Below are 15,563 nucleotides of genomic sequence, written 5' to 3'. Positions count from 1 at the left end.
AAGTGGAGTTGCAGTGTCGCCCCAGCGTAAACAAAACTCGTTAAATAAAAGAGCAATTGTACTAACAGCGGCAGCAACAACAACCACAACAAAGAAATGAATGAAAGAAAGAAACTAAAACGGTTAAGCGGAATATGCAAATACTTGAATGACTTTTTAAAGGTGAAATGGTGCTTAAAAAGCCATGAATGCTCCGTTCCTGGTCTAGCCAAAGTTTCCCCTCCCATCGCCGGAAAACTTTGCAGTAGTTTTCCACTCCATTTTTTGAACCTGAACCTACCTGAGCGCTTGTCCGCCTCATTGATGGGCACATTCTCCAGGACAATCGGCTCCGAGCGGCCCTTCTGATTGACGCTATAGACGACCAGGTGCAGGGCCGGATGGGCATCGGGGTAGTAGTCCATGGGCATCAGATCTGTGCGGGGCGAGAGGAAAATTACTTAAGTCCATGATTAACGGCAGGTGATTAGCTGTTTTCAAATCTAAGAGGTGGTCCTGGAACCAAAGATTGCCTAAGAGGACTTTTTTTGGGCAGTGCACTTCATTGCTGTCCTTTCAAAGCATAATAAATTGAAATGCCATGGAAAGGGGTCCAAAAGTATGCAATGACTATTATTCAACAGTTTTACTATTTATATACTTTCTATACATCCTAATAGTCTAGCTAGACGACTAAGTAACTAAGGACTTGACTTAAATCCTACCTAATTAAATTTCTAAATATTATAATGTTAAAACTATTTCCATTTCCTTAATAATGAAAATCATATAATCTTTGCAAATAACTTAGATATTAAGAATCGTTTAAATTAATACCGATTAGATTAAGTTGTCCAAGAAGGATAATAGTACGCTGGTCAAGTTAAATAATTTCGTTTGATACAAAAAAAAAAACAAAATAAATACTTTCTATAATTTCTCTTTAAATTATTTAATCCTCTAGATCGTTGCCCTCATAGAACTAAAGTAGCCAACAGTAAAGATTGCCTAAGAGGACATTTTTTCATGGCTGTCCTTTCAAAGCATAATAAATTGAAATGCCATGGAAAGGTGTCCAAAAGTATGCAATGATATTTTATATATTTTTATATACTTTATCTTTAAATTGTAAACCTCTAGATCGTTGCCCTAAAAGGACTAAAGTAGCCAACAGTAAACTCCCAGGGGGGAACATTTCCCTTTTTGGGGGAACATTTAATATGTTCCAAATATATAGCCCTTCATTTTTAAGTTTCATTTTAGTGCAGGGATGGCCAGGTCATCGTTGATCATTCATTTAAAACTTGTAGTGCTCTGTGCAAACTTCATTAGGCAAACAGGCATTTAATTAGCACGTCGCGGTGCGAAACTTCGGTCGCATAAAATGAAAAGTTCCCGGTTGCAAACTGCGTGTGTTTTTTCCCCTGGCCCTGCTTTTCTGATTTTCTGATTTTTCGATTTTCTGCTTTTCTGTTTTTCCGTTTTTCTGGTTTTTCTTAATGCGCGCATCAAAAGTTTTGTTTGCGCCCTGCGCTCCTTGCACCGATAGCAGCTCATTAAAATGGCAACTAGTGCACAAGGGCGTTCGGCCGGAGGCGGGGGCGTGGCAGGACTAATACGCATACATTGGCAGGCCGCAGGAACAAAAACAGCACCCACAGCCGCCCCCTCCAATCCTCGGAAGAGTCGTTAACACGCCTGTCTAACTAATCGTGACTTTACGCTTCGTTTGACTTTGCAAATATCGCCGAAACCCCTTAACCCCGAGTCATCGATATGGCATGGAATAGCTGGCTGGAGAAGATGCCACTGCAGCACTAAGCGCTGAACTGGCAACTGGGAACTGGGATCAGATCGGGCCATTGCCCGTTGCCAACTTTAATAATCCGAAATGTGGCTCATTAACTCGCCTCATACCCGCAGAATCAAATGTAATATTATAATTTTCGGTTCCCTGTTAACCCCGTGATAAATCTTGCTTTTTCAACAGCTCGATTCGAGTTTCTTCTTCTGCCTCGGGGCAACCAACAGCCCCTCGTTCCCCCGGCAGCATTCTATTTCATCCAATTCCCCACCTCAAAACGCCATTGGCATAAAAGTTTTGCTGACTAGCTAAAATTCATTACAACAAAACAGGCAACAGCATGTGCCAGGAATTGGCGGGGGAGGTGGCGGGAGGTCCTGGCACCCTCAACTAATTAATCTGCGTAGAGCAGCTCGCTGGCTACACGGCGAAAAGCATCTCAGAGATGTGGGATAAGCATGTAAATCATTTTAGGGAATGTTGAAAATACCTAGCATTTTTATGAATGTTTTCGCAGCGAAACTTCAAAACTAGCAAAAATCTATTTCGCCATCAAGAGCAATCCTTCGCTGAAAATATAGTTCCTGAACCACTTTTTAGTATTATATTATTAGTATTATATTCAGTTTGGTTGGGTAACTTTTTAAATATTAATATTAATATTATTACTATTATATTAATATTATTAAAAATAATTGAATTAAACATTCTTTCAGAAATTGTGTCTAAGTTCAGGGTTAACCCCAGAATTTCTTTCACTGCAGCTATTCCTCGCCGAGCCGCAGGATTTCCTCCTCGTCTGGAAGCCATCGCGCAATTTCGCCAGCTCAACTTTTTGCTCAGTTTGTTACTTTGATTTGTTTTTGTTTTAGTGTTTGTTGCTGCTGCTGCGTTTCTGCCCCCAGCTCCCAACTCCCAGCTGCCAGCTCCTTGTTCCCTGCTCCTTGTTGCTGCTGGCCGCATAAAAGCCAAGTCCTTAGTTTGCGGCTTTCGCACAGCAATGTAAATATTGTACGACCAACACCCTGGCCTCGTGATTTCTAAGCCAGCCTCATTTAAATATAATAATACATAAGCACCGTGTAATAAAACATTGCTCTGGGCAGTGAGAATCTGCGGAAATATTGGATTTCCCTGAACCATTGAAGGCCGAGCAATTTAGTGACCGTTTAACGGACTATTTAAACAAGTTCTTTTCGCGGAGACTGTTGCGATTGTTGCGATGTGAGCCGCACATTTGGAAGAATTTCCAGAAAGCAATTGATCTTCCGAATTGTAAGCCTGCCGCTATAAATTCAGGATAAATTCGCATTCAGGAACATCCCTATGCTTGTGTATAAGCCGCCTCGACATGGAATATAAATAATTTTGAACAAGTACAGAGCAACTTCTAAGATACCACAAGTATCTAATAGCCAAATTCAAATCACCCTTTACTCATAGAGTCAAAGGGTATACTCGATGCGTTGGAAAGTAGCAGTATACTATAAAGTATATATGTATGTTCTTGACAGGATCAATAGCCCAGCATAGCAGTACGAACCTTTAACCGCTCTGACCACGCCCACAACGTCCCAAAACTATCACGCCTACACTTTTCAAAAATGTATTAGTTTGTTTTCACTACATTATTGTTTCGGGTAACGGGTATCTTTTAAAATAACCCAGCCTACAGTTGAATATATAATATAAGCTATTTGGATTGATAGCGTACTAAAGGTGATACCCTTCACTACATCCTACTAAGCACCAAATCCTAATAAACATAATGTTTAGGTAAACAGTCTCACCTGACAGATCGATCCGAAAGACGGGCACATCCAAGTAGGTGCTGCTCATGTTGAGCCTGAGCTTCTTGGTCTTGGAGTCGTACGCCTCCAGGAAGAACTGCTGCTGCAGTCCGCCGTCGTATCCTGGCATGCACTCGAGTTCCATGGTGGAGTAGATGATGTTGTCGTAGTTGTCGAAATTAATGGTGCCGCCGCCCGCAAAGCCGTCATGTCCAGCACCAGTGCCCGACCCACCCAGCAAGCTCTGGGTGACTACTCCGTTGCTGAAACTATACTCCATGCGTGAGTAGTCGAAATGAGGAAGCTGCCATTCAGCGGCGGCGGAGTCGGCGGTTTGGGTGGCCTGGGTGGTTTTCTCCCTAATGTGAGGTCCTTCTGTTGTCCTTTGCAGCGGGGCGGCGGCTGTGGTGTCGGATGTGGAGAGAGCCACACTGGCCACAAAGTCATCATCGCTAACATTGTACATATCATCGACCTCGCCGCCGTCGTCATCGCCGGCCTCCTCCTCCTCGACGTTGTCTTCCAGCGACTCCAGATCCAACTGCTCCTCCAGGGACAGCATGTGCACATGTTTCGGCTGCCCGTCCACCTCCTCCGCAGTTTCGTACTCCTCCAGATCGCCCGGGCCGTCGGCCAAGTAATCGCCGTCGGTGGCCAGCTGGGCCACATCTTCATCCAGCTCTGCGACGTCATCGTGGGCCCCTCCATCCTCGTCCTCGTCCTCGTCCTCCTCCTCGTCATTAGTCTCCGCTTCAGCATCCATCTCTGCTCCATCATCGTCATCATCGTCGTCGTCCTCGCTGTCGTTGTCGTTGTCATTGTCAGTGGAGTCCTGCTTGGAGGACGACGCCTTGTCCTTGACTGCCGCTGCAACTGCACCTTGTGCCGATGTCGCTACTGTTTCCTTGACATTGTTGGCGCTAATTGCTGCCACCGGCTGGTTGCTTATTTGCGGAGCATTGGGCGGCAGCAACTGTTGCTGCTGCTGCTGTTTGTCTAGGCTGCTCAGGGACTTGCGGGAGCGCTTATTGTTGCTGCCACTGGCAGCAGCCGCAGCAGTCGCAGCAGCCGCAGCAACATCCTGCTCGATTTCCACCTCCGCCGCGGCAGTGGCTGCCAAAGATGCGGCCGAGGAGGAGGCTGGCGAAGATAATGATGTCGATGTGGACGCCGCCGCCACGGTTGCCAAGATGTCATTTGCTGCCAGGCGCTTCCTCCGCCCCAAACTCAAACTGGAACTCAAACTCGAAGTCGAAGCTGCATAATGATGGATTATATTGCTGTTGTGCTCGTTTGCTGCTCCCTTCAGTTGCTGTTGCTTTGGCTTTTCCCTTTGCTGCTGTTTGTGCATGTTTTTCTGTCGCTTATTAAAATACTTTGCTGGCTGTTTGCCATTGTTGCTCTGGCTGCTGCTGCTGCTGCTGCTGCTGCCTAGATGCGACGTTGATAAATTTGATGCTGCCTGCTTCCGCTGGCTGCTGGTTATTGATGTTGCTGCATGCAGCTGATGCTGCTGCTGCTGCTGCTGCTGCTGCTGCGGAACTCGGCTGGCACGCCGCATTCGCTGCTGGGACGACTTGGCCGGCGATCCATCAGCTTTGCTATCGCCACCGGACTTGGTGGCAGTGGACTGGCGCTGCTGCTGCTGCTGCTGCGATTGCTGCTTCCTCTGGCGCTGCCGCTCGATGGCCGCCAGTGTCTGCGACGGTGTGAATGATGTGCGCTTCTTGAGGCGCAGTAGTTGCTGCGGAGTGAGCTGCTTGTTAGGGGCGCTGGACCTGCCCCTCATATTTTTATTGGCCACATTGTGCCGGGCAGTGGCATTGCTGCTGCCACTGCTGTTATGGCGCTCACGTACGTACTCCATGTGCGGGTAATTCGACTCGTGTCTGCCGTATTGTGTGGGCAGCTGATTGGCGTGCATTGTCGTCTGATTCGATGAGTTCAGCGAGGCGGAGGTCACCACATACGGCCGGAGTGTACAGTTTCGCAGTGCCCCCGGCTTGGCTGCAAAGATCGAGTAAGCGAAACCAATCAATGCCAAACAACATGCGTGCGTATTATGTTGCAGAGGATAAATGCGATTAAAAAAGCAGCTTAAAGCTCTGACAAGGATATTGATGGGATATATGTCTTTATTTCTCTTTAGTAGGTATTTATTTCATACTTTGTAGCAGCATCTCAACCCAAATGATTGCAGAAATGCCAATAATATTGCTTCAAAGTGGGCGCCGCATCATTTGAATTGGTTTTCAAATTATTTAATAGTTGAAAGGCAGCTTAGCTCACCTGCTGGCACCACCTGGAACACACATGGATCCGACTGCTTTCCGATGGCATTCCGGCCGTAACAGGCCAGGGTTCCGTAGTCCCTCTCGCCCTTGGGCGTGTAGATCAGCTCGCTGACGGTCTCCACTGTAAGAAAATAGGCAGCGGATTACAGGTGTGAATTGCACTTCGGCTTGGTTTTGGGCGCTTATTAAATTGGCCTTTTCGGCAAAGTTAAATGCAATAAGTTCTGCTTGCCCGAGCAGCTCAGTCAAGCCAACTGGGCCGGCAGAAGATAATCCAATTTGCGACCATGCGGTGCGAGTATGTGCATGAAATTGATAAAAGTATCTGCAGCCCACAGCCGCAGCACAGCTCCTATTGTTCGGATACACAGGTCTCTGCCACCTCTGGCCGCACTTAGGCCTCTGCGAAATGCTAATTTCTAAAGCCCGCTCAAGCGCAAGCACATGCAAATGCACTTTCACCCGAGGCTGCTCTAAACTAGTATGTAATGGCAGAAACTAGAATTGGGTGCTGATAAAAAATGGGTTTCCTCAAAATGAATCTTTATTTTATTAGGAAACAATGTGCACGTTGCCCTCCTCCTAATTTATGTCATTTCAGAACTTCAAGTGTTAATTTATAGCTTCTATTTTACCATTTCCATTATACAGCTAATATTCCTAAGGTATAACCTTTGGTACGCACAAAGTTACACCTTGAGAATATAAGCTGTACCTTCTATCAGGCACCTAAGTTATACCTTGAGAATATAGGCTGTACGTTTAACCACGTACCTCAGTTATACATTGAGAATATAAGCTGTGCCTTTAACCAGGTACCTACGTTACACCTTGAGAATATAAGCTGTACCTTTAACAGTGTACCTAAGTTACACCTTGAGGAATATAAGCTGTACCTTTAATCAGGTACCTAAGTTAGACCTTGAGAATATAAGCTGTACGTTTAATCAGGTACCTAAGTCATACCCTGAAAATGTAAGCTGTACCTTTAATAATGTACCTAAGTTATACCTTTAGAATATAAGCTGTACCTATCAGGTACCTAATAACTCCCTGAACTAGAACCTTGTTTAAACCTTTTTGAAAGCTGTACAAAGTCATTGTTTATGGACTCACCGTAGCTCTCGAAGTGCGTCTCGTTGGACTCGACGACGGTGCGCCGCACATCGCTGGTGGTGGTCATGGTGGGGTCTTGGATGGTGGCGTAGTGCCCCGAGGGCACCTCGAAGTGCTCGCCGCTGGTGGAGAATGTCCACTCGAAGTCGATTTCGGGCGGGTCCGAGTTGACGCGACACGGGATGGGCACGGCCTCCTCCAAGGAGGCTCCAATCACGGTGATGGAGCTGCTGCTGCAGACGGGCGCATCTGTTGGCGACACGATTGGCAGATCGAATTTAGAATGGAACTGACTCGAGCGGATTGGGGGAAAATGCAAAATAATGAGCAGCTGCAATTGTCCAATGGTGCTCTGTCTACATCAAGTATTTATATTGCAAACATTTTGTTGACAGCCGGAGGAATGCGCAAGTGCTCTGCGAATTGACAGCTCAGATTTTCAATTTAAGCAAAGCAGCTGGCGATGGCTTTTTCCTCAGGTACGGGTGCTAAATTAAAGCCCCTATCTTGGACAGGGGTATTATGTTACTGCACTGCTCCTAATAATGAATAAATGAATATGCTTAATAGAAATACTACGCAGTGGCAGGCCATCAGTTTCATGAATGCTTAAATTTAACAATGACTAGTTCCCTTGCCCATAATTCCGTGCATATACATCAAATATTTAGCTTGGCAGATTCTTTCTGAGAATTTAAGTAAAAAATTTAGAACGCGTAAGTTTTGCCACAGCTTAAACTCATCCCTGCCTTACTCATGATTTATTCAAAATAAACTCATTTTGCGTTTTGGCTAGAAACGATTGAACTTGAAATTTTATGTCGTACACAAGGCAAGCCAAAAATGCGCCCCACCCCCAAAATTCCCACGCAGGGAAAAACTTTTGGTATCAACTTTTGAAAACTGCGCCAAGTGTGCGATGTGGGTGGCACCCGGCTCCTTGTTTGCCCGTGGCAACGGAATCCTGTCATAAACAACATGGCAACGCAGAGCAACAACCAACTGACAACAACCAAAACAACGCGGCAGACAACACACGCAGCACTCTAAGCACCTGGAGGCATTTATTACCCGGGCCGCAACACTTTTTGCCCTTTTTTTATTGAAAATTATTTGAAAAGTTGAGGTGTGTCCCGCTGTAGCAGAAATTGTGTAATGAGTTTGTATACAAATATTTGTACACGTTGCATAAACAATGTCTAATCTGGAATCGGTGGATTGGGATTTCGTTTCACAACCTGGAGATCTTAAAACAAACTGCAAACTGCTGTTGAGTAAGAAATTTAGCCAAAAAATGAGCTTCTGAATAGCGAAAGTTCTGCATGATATACGATTTGTGGGTTTCACGCTTTCAAACCAACTCCCAAATCAAATGGTTCGCATTTAAACTCTTTAAAGCCCCTTCCACAATGCATCCTGAATGTCGCCTGCTCCAGAATGGCGCGATTCCCCGGAGCACAAGCTGCACTTCAGTGGGAAAACTGCGGCCAAGAACTGCGCACGGTCACAAACCAATTAGATGGCCAAGAGGAGCAAAACCCACAGCATTGTTTGCAGAGCAGAAGATGATGAACTCAAGCGCATGCTACCTTTTTCGCTATGCAAATTTGCGAGGAAGTGCCACGGATCTGGGGCACAAGTACGCAATTCGGATTATTATAAACACCTAGGGGGATAAGGCTGCAGCTGATTGCTCGGTTTTATTATCACATGGAGCAGTTTGCCGCATCCATAATATTTTTACGACAGCTTCAATCTCGAAATCGTATAACTACAAATGTAACCTCTGCTGATTAATTTCTGGAAAGATATGCGCGAGCTGCTGGCAGCCGTAAATCAATTAATCTCAATCGCGGTCCCACAACAAAGAAGCCCCACCCCAGGCACCCCAGGGAGCTTCCCCCAGCCAGCCCATGCCAGCCCATGCTGTTCCAGGCTATCTCATCCATATCCAATCAACCATCAATCCGCCACCCAGCGGTATGCAAATGTTTACGTGGCGTATGCGCGATGCCCGTGTAAATAGCCCACGTAGTATTTGCACAGCAGTCGGTGGCGGTGTATCCTTATGCATTGTACTCGTATTTACTTTCAATTATCGTAATTATCAAAAAGGGTAACGGGTAACGGGTATTGGGTATTCGGTATACAGTACAGTACCCAGTTTTCGATAATGGCAAGGCAGAGCAAACGTTTGCTGATGTCTTCGTTTTCGATTTCCATTTTTCAGCCCGTTGTTTCTGATTCTGATTTCCACATCCCCTTGCTGATGCTGCGAAAATGTTGTTTTCCACGAACTCAAACAGTTGCAGCTACTTATTTGAGTTTGGAGGTCGGCATCCCGGCCAATTCCATTTGGCAGCCGCGCAGCGAGGCGCTCAAATCGGGGATAATTACGAGTTTTTCCGGCATTCTAATTCACTGTGAAAACTCACTTTCCAGGGAGCAAAATAATATTTTATAGTTTATAAATCCTTTCTTATTGTTGAAGCTTAAGTCCCACACAATTAATTTTAGAATCTGTGCAGCGGAGCGAGCAAATCGCAGAAAATGACATTTTTTAGTTTCATTAACTAACCGTGCAAGTTCGGGCTTAAATGGCATCAAAATATTCATTTAGCCGGCCAATTAATTAAATAATATTCGTTAACCTGCCCTCTGTGCGCATCGCATCGCACTGCTCTGGTTTTCAGTTGCATTAAATATGCAAAATACAAATTGAATTCCATATCCCCGCCGCACCTGCTCAACGTGTGTGCACCCACCTGTCCACCTGTCCGCCTGTCCGCCTGACCTTTCCCATAATTATAAATGGTTTAATAATGACTATGGGCTTCGATAATAAAAGCAGATCATTCATTTTTATTACCCCCATGGTGAACCGCCCGCCCCCCAACTGACACGTTAAGTTCCAGTTCGGGGGCAAAAACTTTTGGCCCCGGTGGAAATGAAGAGCGGAGGGATACTTTATGGGCGCATATGCATATTTATGCACACATACCCTTGAACGGCTGGGTATTTAAGCATCATTAATTATTTAGAAACACAGACGGAAGTAAACGCTCTATAACGGTAATTGAGACATTTTCAATATGTGCACACAAAGGTTCCGAGCGGCCATTTATTTTTGTGTTTTGTGGCGCTGTGATTGTTGTCCACAAATAATAATTACAAACACTTTCGGGCCCGAAGTGTGAAAGTGGCCTGCCTGCCAACGGGCCCATGCAAATCGGAGCTGTGACAATTAGAAATCAATTGAGTTATCAATTGATTGGTTTCAATTTACACTTGCGGCCCGCTTCTGTTGTTATCAACACAAGAAGCAGCCGCTTGCCTCCGACTGACTGGCTGTAATTGGCGTCCATTAAAAGGGCTGGTGATTCCACAAAAGTGTCAATTAAGTGGGATGGAGCCCTGGGAACTATGCCAGGTGTGGAGCATTCTACTCCGGGCTCTTGATGTGAAATGACACTCGATTGGTTTTTATTGGAGCAAGAGCTTCAGCCTTCGCCAGCCATTGTTTACTAAAATTTATTACATGTGCAATAGTGCAAATTATTAGCACTTAAAAAGAAGTGAATCGAAGCCACTGCAGTCGAGTGTAGCGACTATTAGATACCCGTTACCAGTCTGAGCAAAGTTCAGAGCAACAGAGCAACTTGCTTAAAAAGGTTAAGTTCCAATGGCTTGTATAATGCACTTGAATAAATAGGGGAAGCCTATTTGAGGCGAATAAAATACATGACCGCATACATATACAGTTTCGATTTAATTTTGTGAATTTGCATTGAAATGGGAATATTTGCCGACGAAAAAACTGCAACCTTGTGTCGTTTGTTTGATGAAACACACACTCGAAGTGCAGCCCACATATTTACTGCACTCGTATATAAAATACATTATCTATATAGTGTGTGCGATGTAAACGGATGACAGCGGAGCAGCTCGTACATACTCGTATATCCATTGCATAGTGCACATTACGGCTTTTTGCACAAAATATTTTCTGTCATTTTAGCATACTTTAGTTTTGGACATTGTTGTCATCCTGTGTTTTCGGTGGGCGGATGGGCGGCTTGGGGCTTTCCAGCAAGGACATTGTGCGATTTTGTCAAGTGCACAGCCGCTGTTGTTGTCGATTTTCGATGTGGGCGTGGCCCCGCCCACTTATCGGGGGGAGCGGAACGAAATAGATTTGGGAATGCGACAACATCTTGCCCATTTTCTCTCGGTGTGTGTCAATTTGCGCATAAATTTATGCATATGTATTTTTAATGCTCCGCTCCACTGACATCAACTGTCAGCATAATTTTTGTGCAAATTGTTGGTTTCCTTTGTTTTTGCTTAATAATACAAAATGGGATTTTTATAAAGTTTTTAGAGCTCCACTGATCTCGGTTTTAAATGGGAAAATTATGTATATTTTTATGCTGCTCCGCGTGCCTTACAGTTTGAGTTGATTCTCCACTCCCCCGGAACATTGAGTTGCAAATTTAGCAAAATTAAGTTGGCTACTATGTTTTGCCACAAGATATTATATCAGTAATTTGAAAATGGCGGCAACTCTTGAGCTACCGCCGCATATGGCAAATGCCTTAAGGTCCAAGTTACTTACATCGAATCCTCAAGTTGACCGGAGCCGACTGGGTTTCCCCGCGGTCATTGGCCGCCGAGCAGGCGTAAAACCCGGAGTGGATGCGCCCCACTCGCTGGAGGACCAGGGAGCGGGTGGATATGATGATGCCCCAGGACACATTCTGGGTGACCGGTTGACCCTAGTGCAGAATGGTAAATCAAGCAGTTAATTTATGCAAGCTAAACATTTTCAGTTGGCCAAGACTCACGTCGTGCGACCACATGATGCGATGCTCCTTGGGATTGGACTTGATGTGGCACTCGAAGTAGACGTCGTCGCCCTCCTTGATGTCGTCCGGACGCAGTGTGGAGCCCAGCGACAAGGTGACCTGGGGCGGATCTGGAAGGGCGTTAAAAAACCCACATGTAGTAGTTGGGCTGCCATTTTAATTGCCTGCGCTAATGTGCAAATTTCACTGCTCCGCGCGCTTTTTATATATTCAAATTACCCTGCCGCTGGCGGGCTCATATAAAACATAAATCGAAAAATATTATTGCATAATAAAACGCGGCCTTGTTGTCATCAATCTACAACGCCGCAGCGCAGCCCATAAATGTTAACAACGCAGCGACGCAATTGGGGCTTTAAGCCGCCGAACCGTATCCAAACTGGCTAGCCAATGGGTATGACGGGAATTTTTAAATTAAAATTGTTCCGCCGCCGCGAGCAACGCCCCAATATCAATGATGGATCATATAAAATATTTAGTGTTTTCCCACCGCCCCACCGATTTTACAACATCATGATTGCGCGCCAAGGAAAGTGGAGCCCTCCTGAAGGAAAGCAACAAATTGTTACTGTTATGGCCGAGAATGGCTGCGAAGGGGTTAACCAGACTGGAAACTGTAAAGGTAGCTACCTCGCATTTTCTTTGGGGGCAGCATGAATCACGGTCCCCCATTTTCCCTACTCCATTTTCCGATCGCAAGCGCGGGTCCATTAAAGGCTTAAGCCATCTGCGCTAATCCTTTAAGGCAGCTTTTCCCTCTGTATTTGTGCGCTTTTTAATTTCATATTTGCACGCCTGGCCGGGTCAAAGGGCAGAGAAAGTTTCTGCAACTTTCAGCTGGCAGCTTACGCGAAGGTCATTCAGTATTTATGGGCGAATTTTGCGGGAATCTATGCGTGGCTTTAAATCCAATAAATGTATGATTATCCGAGGGAAAACCGCTGGCAAAACAAAGTGACAACACAAAATAACTGGCCCAAGGAAAACCCTAGAAAACCTTAAGAAGTAGGCGGTCGCGATTGATGCTCATTCTAAATTGATAATCATATAAAGTACAATTTATGGCATTTGCAAATATGCGCAGCGAAGCAAAACAGGCAACAAACTCGGCTCCAGCTTTTTATGGCCACGCTAAAAGTCAGCCGAATAAATATTGACATGCAGGCGAACTGCTTCATTCTGGGCCAATGCCAATGAATTGGCAGTGGGCTGCGTAAATAATGTCACATAATTTGGGCTTATTTGCACAGGCGACTTTGATTTGTGTCCTGGCGGAATTTATGAAAACTCAAATCGCTTTTTAAAAATGTACGCGAGCTGGAAAGTATCTACGTTGTTTTCTGTGGTAATTTAGAGAAAACTTAAATTACAAACAGGTTTTTAGCTCCAGCTGAAAAAAAAACTTCGCGTATCGTGTTTCTAAATATGAAACCAATTAAAGTTATGCTGCTTTCGTATTTTCCCGTAATTTCCATGATAGTTAGACTATAGCAACTACGATGGTTTCTCGCCAAACATTTGAGGTGTTTGAGTCGGCAATCTAAATGAAAAATGAATCACCCATCATAGTTTCAATAAAGGAAATGTATTTCCGAACCTTTGTTTCTATCAATTGCAGTTTTTTGCACTTAAGTTCAACTTGACCCGCCAAAATGAGTTTTTCCCCTATAATCTCTCTAAGCTGAGTGTGCATTCATAAAGCGTTCCACTTACAGATGACATTCATCAGGAGCGAGTCCTCTATGGCCGAGTTCTGGAGCCGTGGGTTGGAGCCCTCGCACTTGAGCATGGTACCGTCGTCCTCGGGCTGTGGATAGAACGTCAGTGTGGACACGACTCTGCCGTTGCCCTGGCTGGTGGACAACTAGATGGGCGGGGAGAGAGATGGGGTGGAATCGATTAGAGAGGTGCCCGCTGGCCACCGGGCAAGGAACTCATAAGTGGGCCCTTCGCCTGGGAAAGAGAGAGGGGGAGCTTACCAGGCCACGTTTGAAGGGGCGATTATTCTGCGTCCATTTGATTTCCGTGTCCGGAACAGAGCCGGCCACAATACAGGTGAGATTGTACTGCGTGTTCGAGGCGAAGACCTTCAACTTATTGGTTAAATTGACTGACGTGGGTTTGACTGCGGGAGTTTAAGGTTTAGGGATTAGGCGTGACTGGCCATATTGACTGCTCGCTCGTTCACTCACGTAACATCTCGATGCGGATGCTGCGCTCCACGGGCGCCACCAGCTTCGTGTTGGACGCCTGGCAGCGGTACGTGTTGTTCAGGGCGGAGCGCGAGATTTGGGGCACCTCCAGCCGGTTCACGGTCACATGGCGGCCCATCGGGACTCCGCTGCCCGCCTCCAGGGTCCGTGTTCCGTTCAGCCAGATCACCGTCGGCTCGGGTCGACCTGTTGATAGAGCGGTATTACCTTAACTTCATTGGTTCATGTTTGTGGTGTGTGTAAGGCTATCCATCTTCTTTTCTTCAAATTCAACACACTTCACCAGTAGTGTTTGTATTTATTTTTAAATACTGCTCCTTTGTATCATGTGACATTTTAAGCACAATCATGCTTTTATTCAGTCAAAGTCAGTCAACGGGCATTTGTTAACTTTATGAAAACTTGACTAGTTATATTTTGCAGCACTTTGGCAGAGCATGGAAACAAAAGCGAATGTTTTGAATGTTTGATTTTAAGAAAAATGTAAATTGAATACACAACATGATTCGTTTCCCACTTATTCTGTGATGAAGCTTTTGATTGAACGAAACTATGAACATCCAAATTGTTAGTGAGCAATAGGCAGTAAATAAGCAACAGTAAGGGTATGCTGCAGTCATACCCTGGCAGTTCAAATTTAAATTAATGTTTAATGCATAAATTAATTTTAAATTTCGTGCCAACTGTTTTTCGCTGGCAGCAAACTTTTCCACTCATGCATTATTAACCCGCCCGTCTAGAGAGAGTTTTCCCGAGGTGGTTTTCTAACGGAAGCGGCGTGACCACAGAGCCGCGTTCGAAATTTATGACCGAAAAAAAGCAAACTTTCAACATTTTAATGATAATGCGCATTTAGCAGTGTGTACCCAAGGCTTTTAAAAAAGGCTTAGCCAGCTTAACTAGCAAAGTTCGGCCACTGGATGCCCGGGATGGATGGCCAAATGGGTAAATGGATGGATGGATGGATGGACAGAAAAAGGACAGGAGGCGGTCATGGGAACCCAGGAAACGCATAAGCGTGAATATTGAATTAGTGGGTTTGTGGCACAAACGGGGAGACTCGAAAGTTTTGGGGACATGCGGAGGACCCCAAACGAAAACAATAATCGCGAGGGAAGATCGCATAAGGGGCACATTTTAATACATATATACCGGCATATATTGTATCACAAAGTTAGAGGGCTGATCCAAATAATAGATAATAAGCAAAAGTGAATTTCCGAATCTGTTATTTTAATTCTGGCGATTTTATGGGCCAATTGAGTTGTGTTTCTCACATGGGAAATGCAAAAATACTTCAAAAAAGGAGATTGAGATTGATTGAGAACAACTGCTCATTCCCTTGGTCAATTTTTCTAAACTTAGTCATGTAAAGTAAGCCACATTTAAGCCAATCCGCTTTGGAAAGACCTTAGTTACTAAGTTACTTCCTTTTGGGCTCTAGGATACATTAAAAAAGAAAGCCCTGCTGAGTTAGTCCAACTAAAGCTGTTAATTCGAGC

The 15,563-nt window shown here is 45.0% G+C and overlaps 1 protein-coding gene across 1 annotated transcript in view; it reads right to left on the bottom strand.

The window, feature by feature from the left end:
• Positions 1-4,766: 4,766 nt before the first annotated feature.
• Positions 4,767-15,563, bottom strand: part of LOC6552572 (hemicentin-1) — a 59,520-nt gene continuing 48,723 nt past the window's right edge. The window contains exons 6-14 of the mRNA XM_026976161.1: positions 14,041-14,247; positions 13,828-13,973; positions 13,562-13,712; positions 11,828-11,958; positions 11,599-11,758; positions 6,984-7,232; positions 5,863-5,988; positions 5,280-5,580; positions 4,767-4,830 (exon numbers count right to left, since the gene is read on the bottom strand). Coding sequence (XP_026831962.1) covers positions 4,767-4,830; positions 5,280-5,580; positions 5,863-5,988; positions 6,984-7,232; positions 11,599-11,758; positions 11,828-11,958; positions 13,562-13,712; positions 13,828-13,973; positions 14,041-14,247 — 1,535 coding nt within the window. The remainder of the gene's footprint in view (positions 4,831-5,279; positions 5,581-5,862; positions 5,989-6,983; positions 7,233-11,598; positions 11,759-11,827; positions 11,959-13,561; positions 13,713-13,827; positions 13,974-14,040; positions 14,248-15,563) is intronic.

Source organism: Drosophila erecta, unplaced genomic scaffold, assembly GCF_003286155.1.
Source record: "Drosophila erecta strain 14021-0224.00,06,07 unplaced genomic scaffold, DereRS2 tig00000000-arrow-pilon, whole genome shotgun sequence".
NCBI classification, from domain to species: Eukaryota; Metazoa; Arthropoda; class Insecta; order Diptera; family Drosophilidae; genus Drosophila; species Drosophila erecta.
This window is presented reverse-complemented; position numbering and strand designations above follow the sequence as displayed.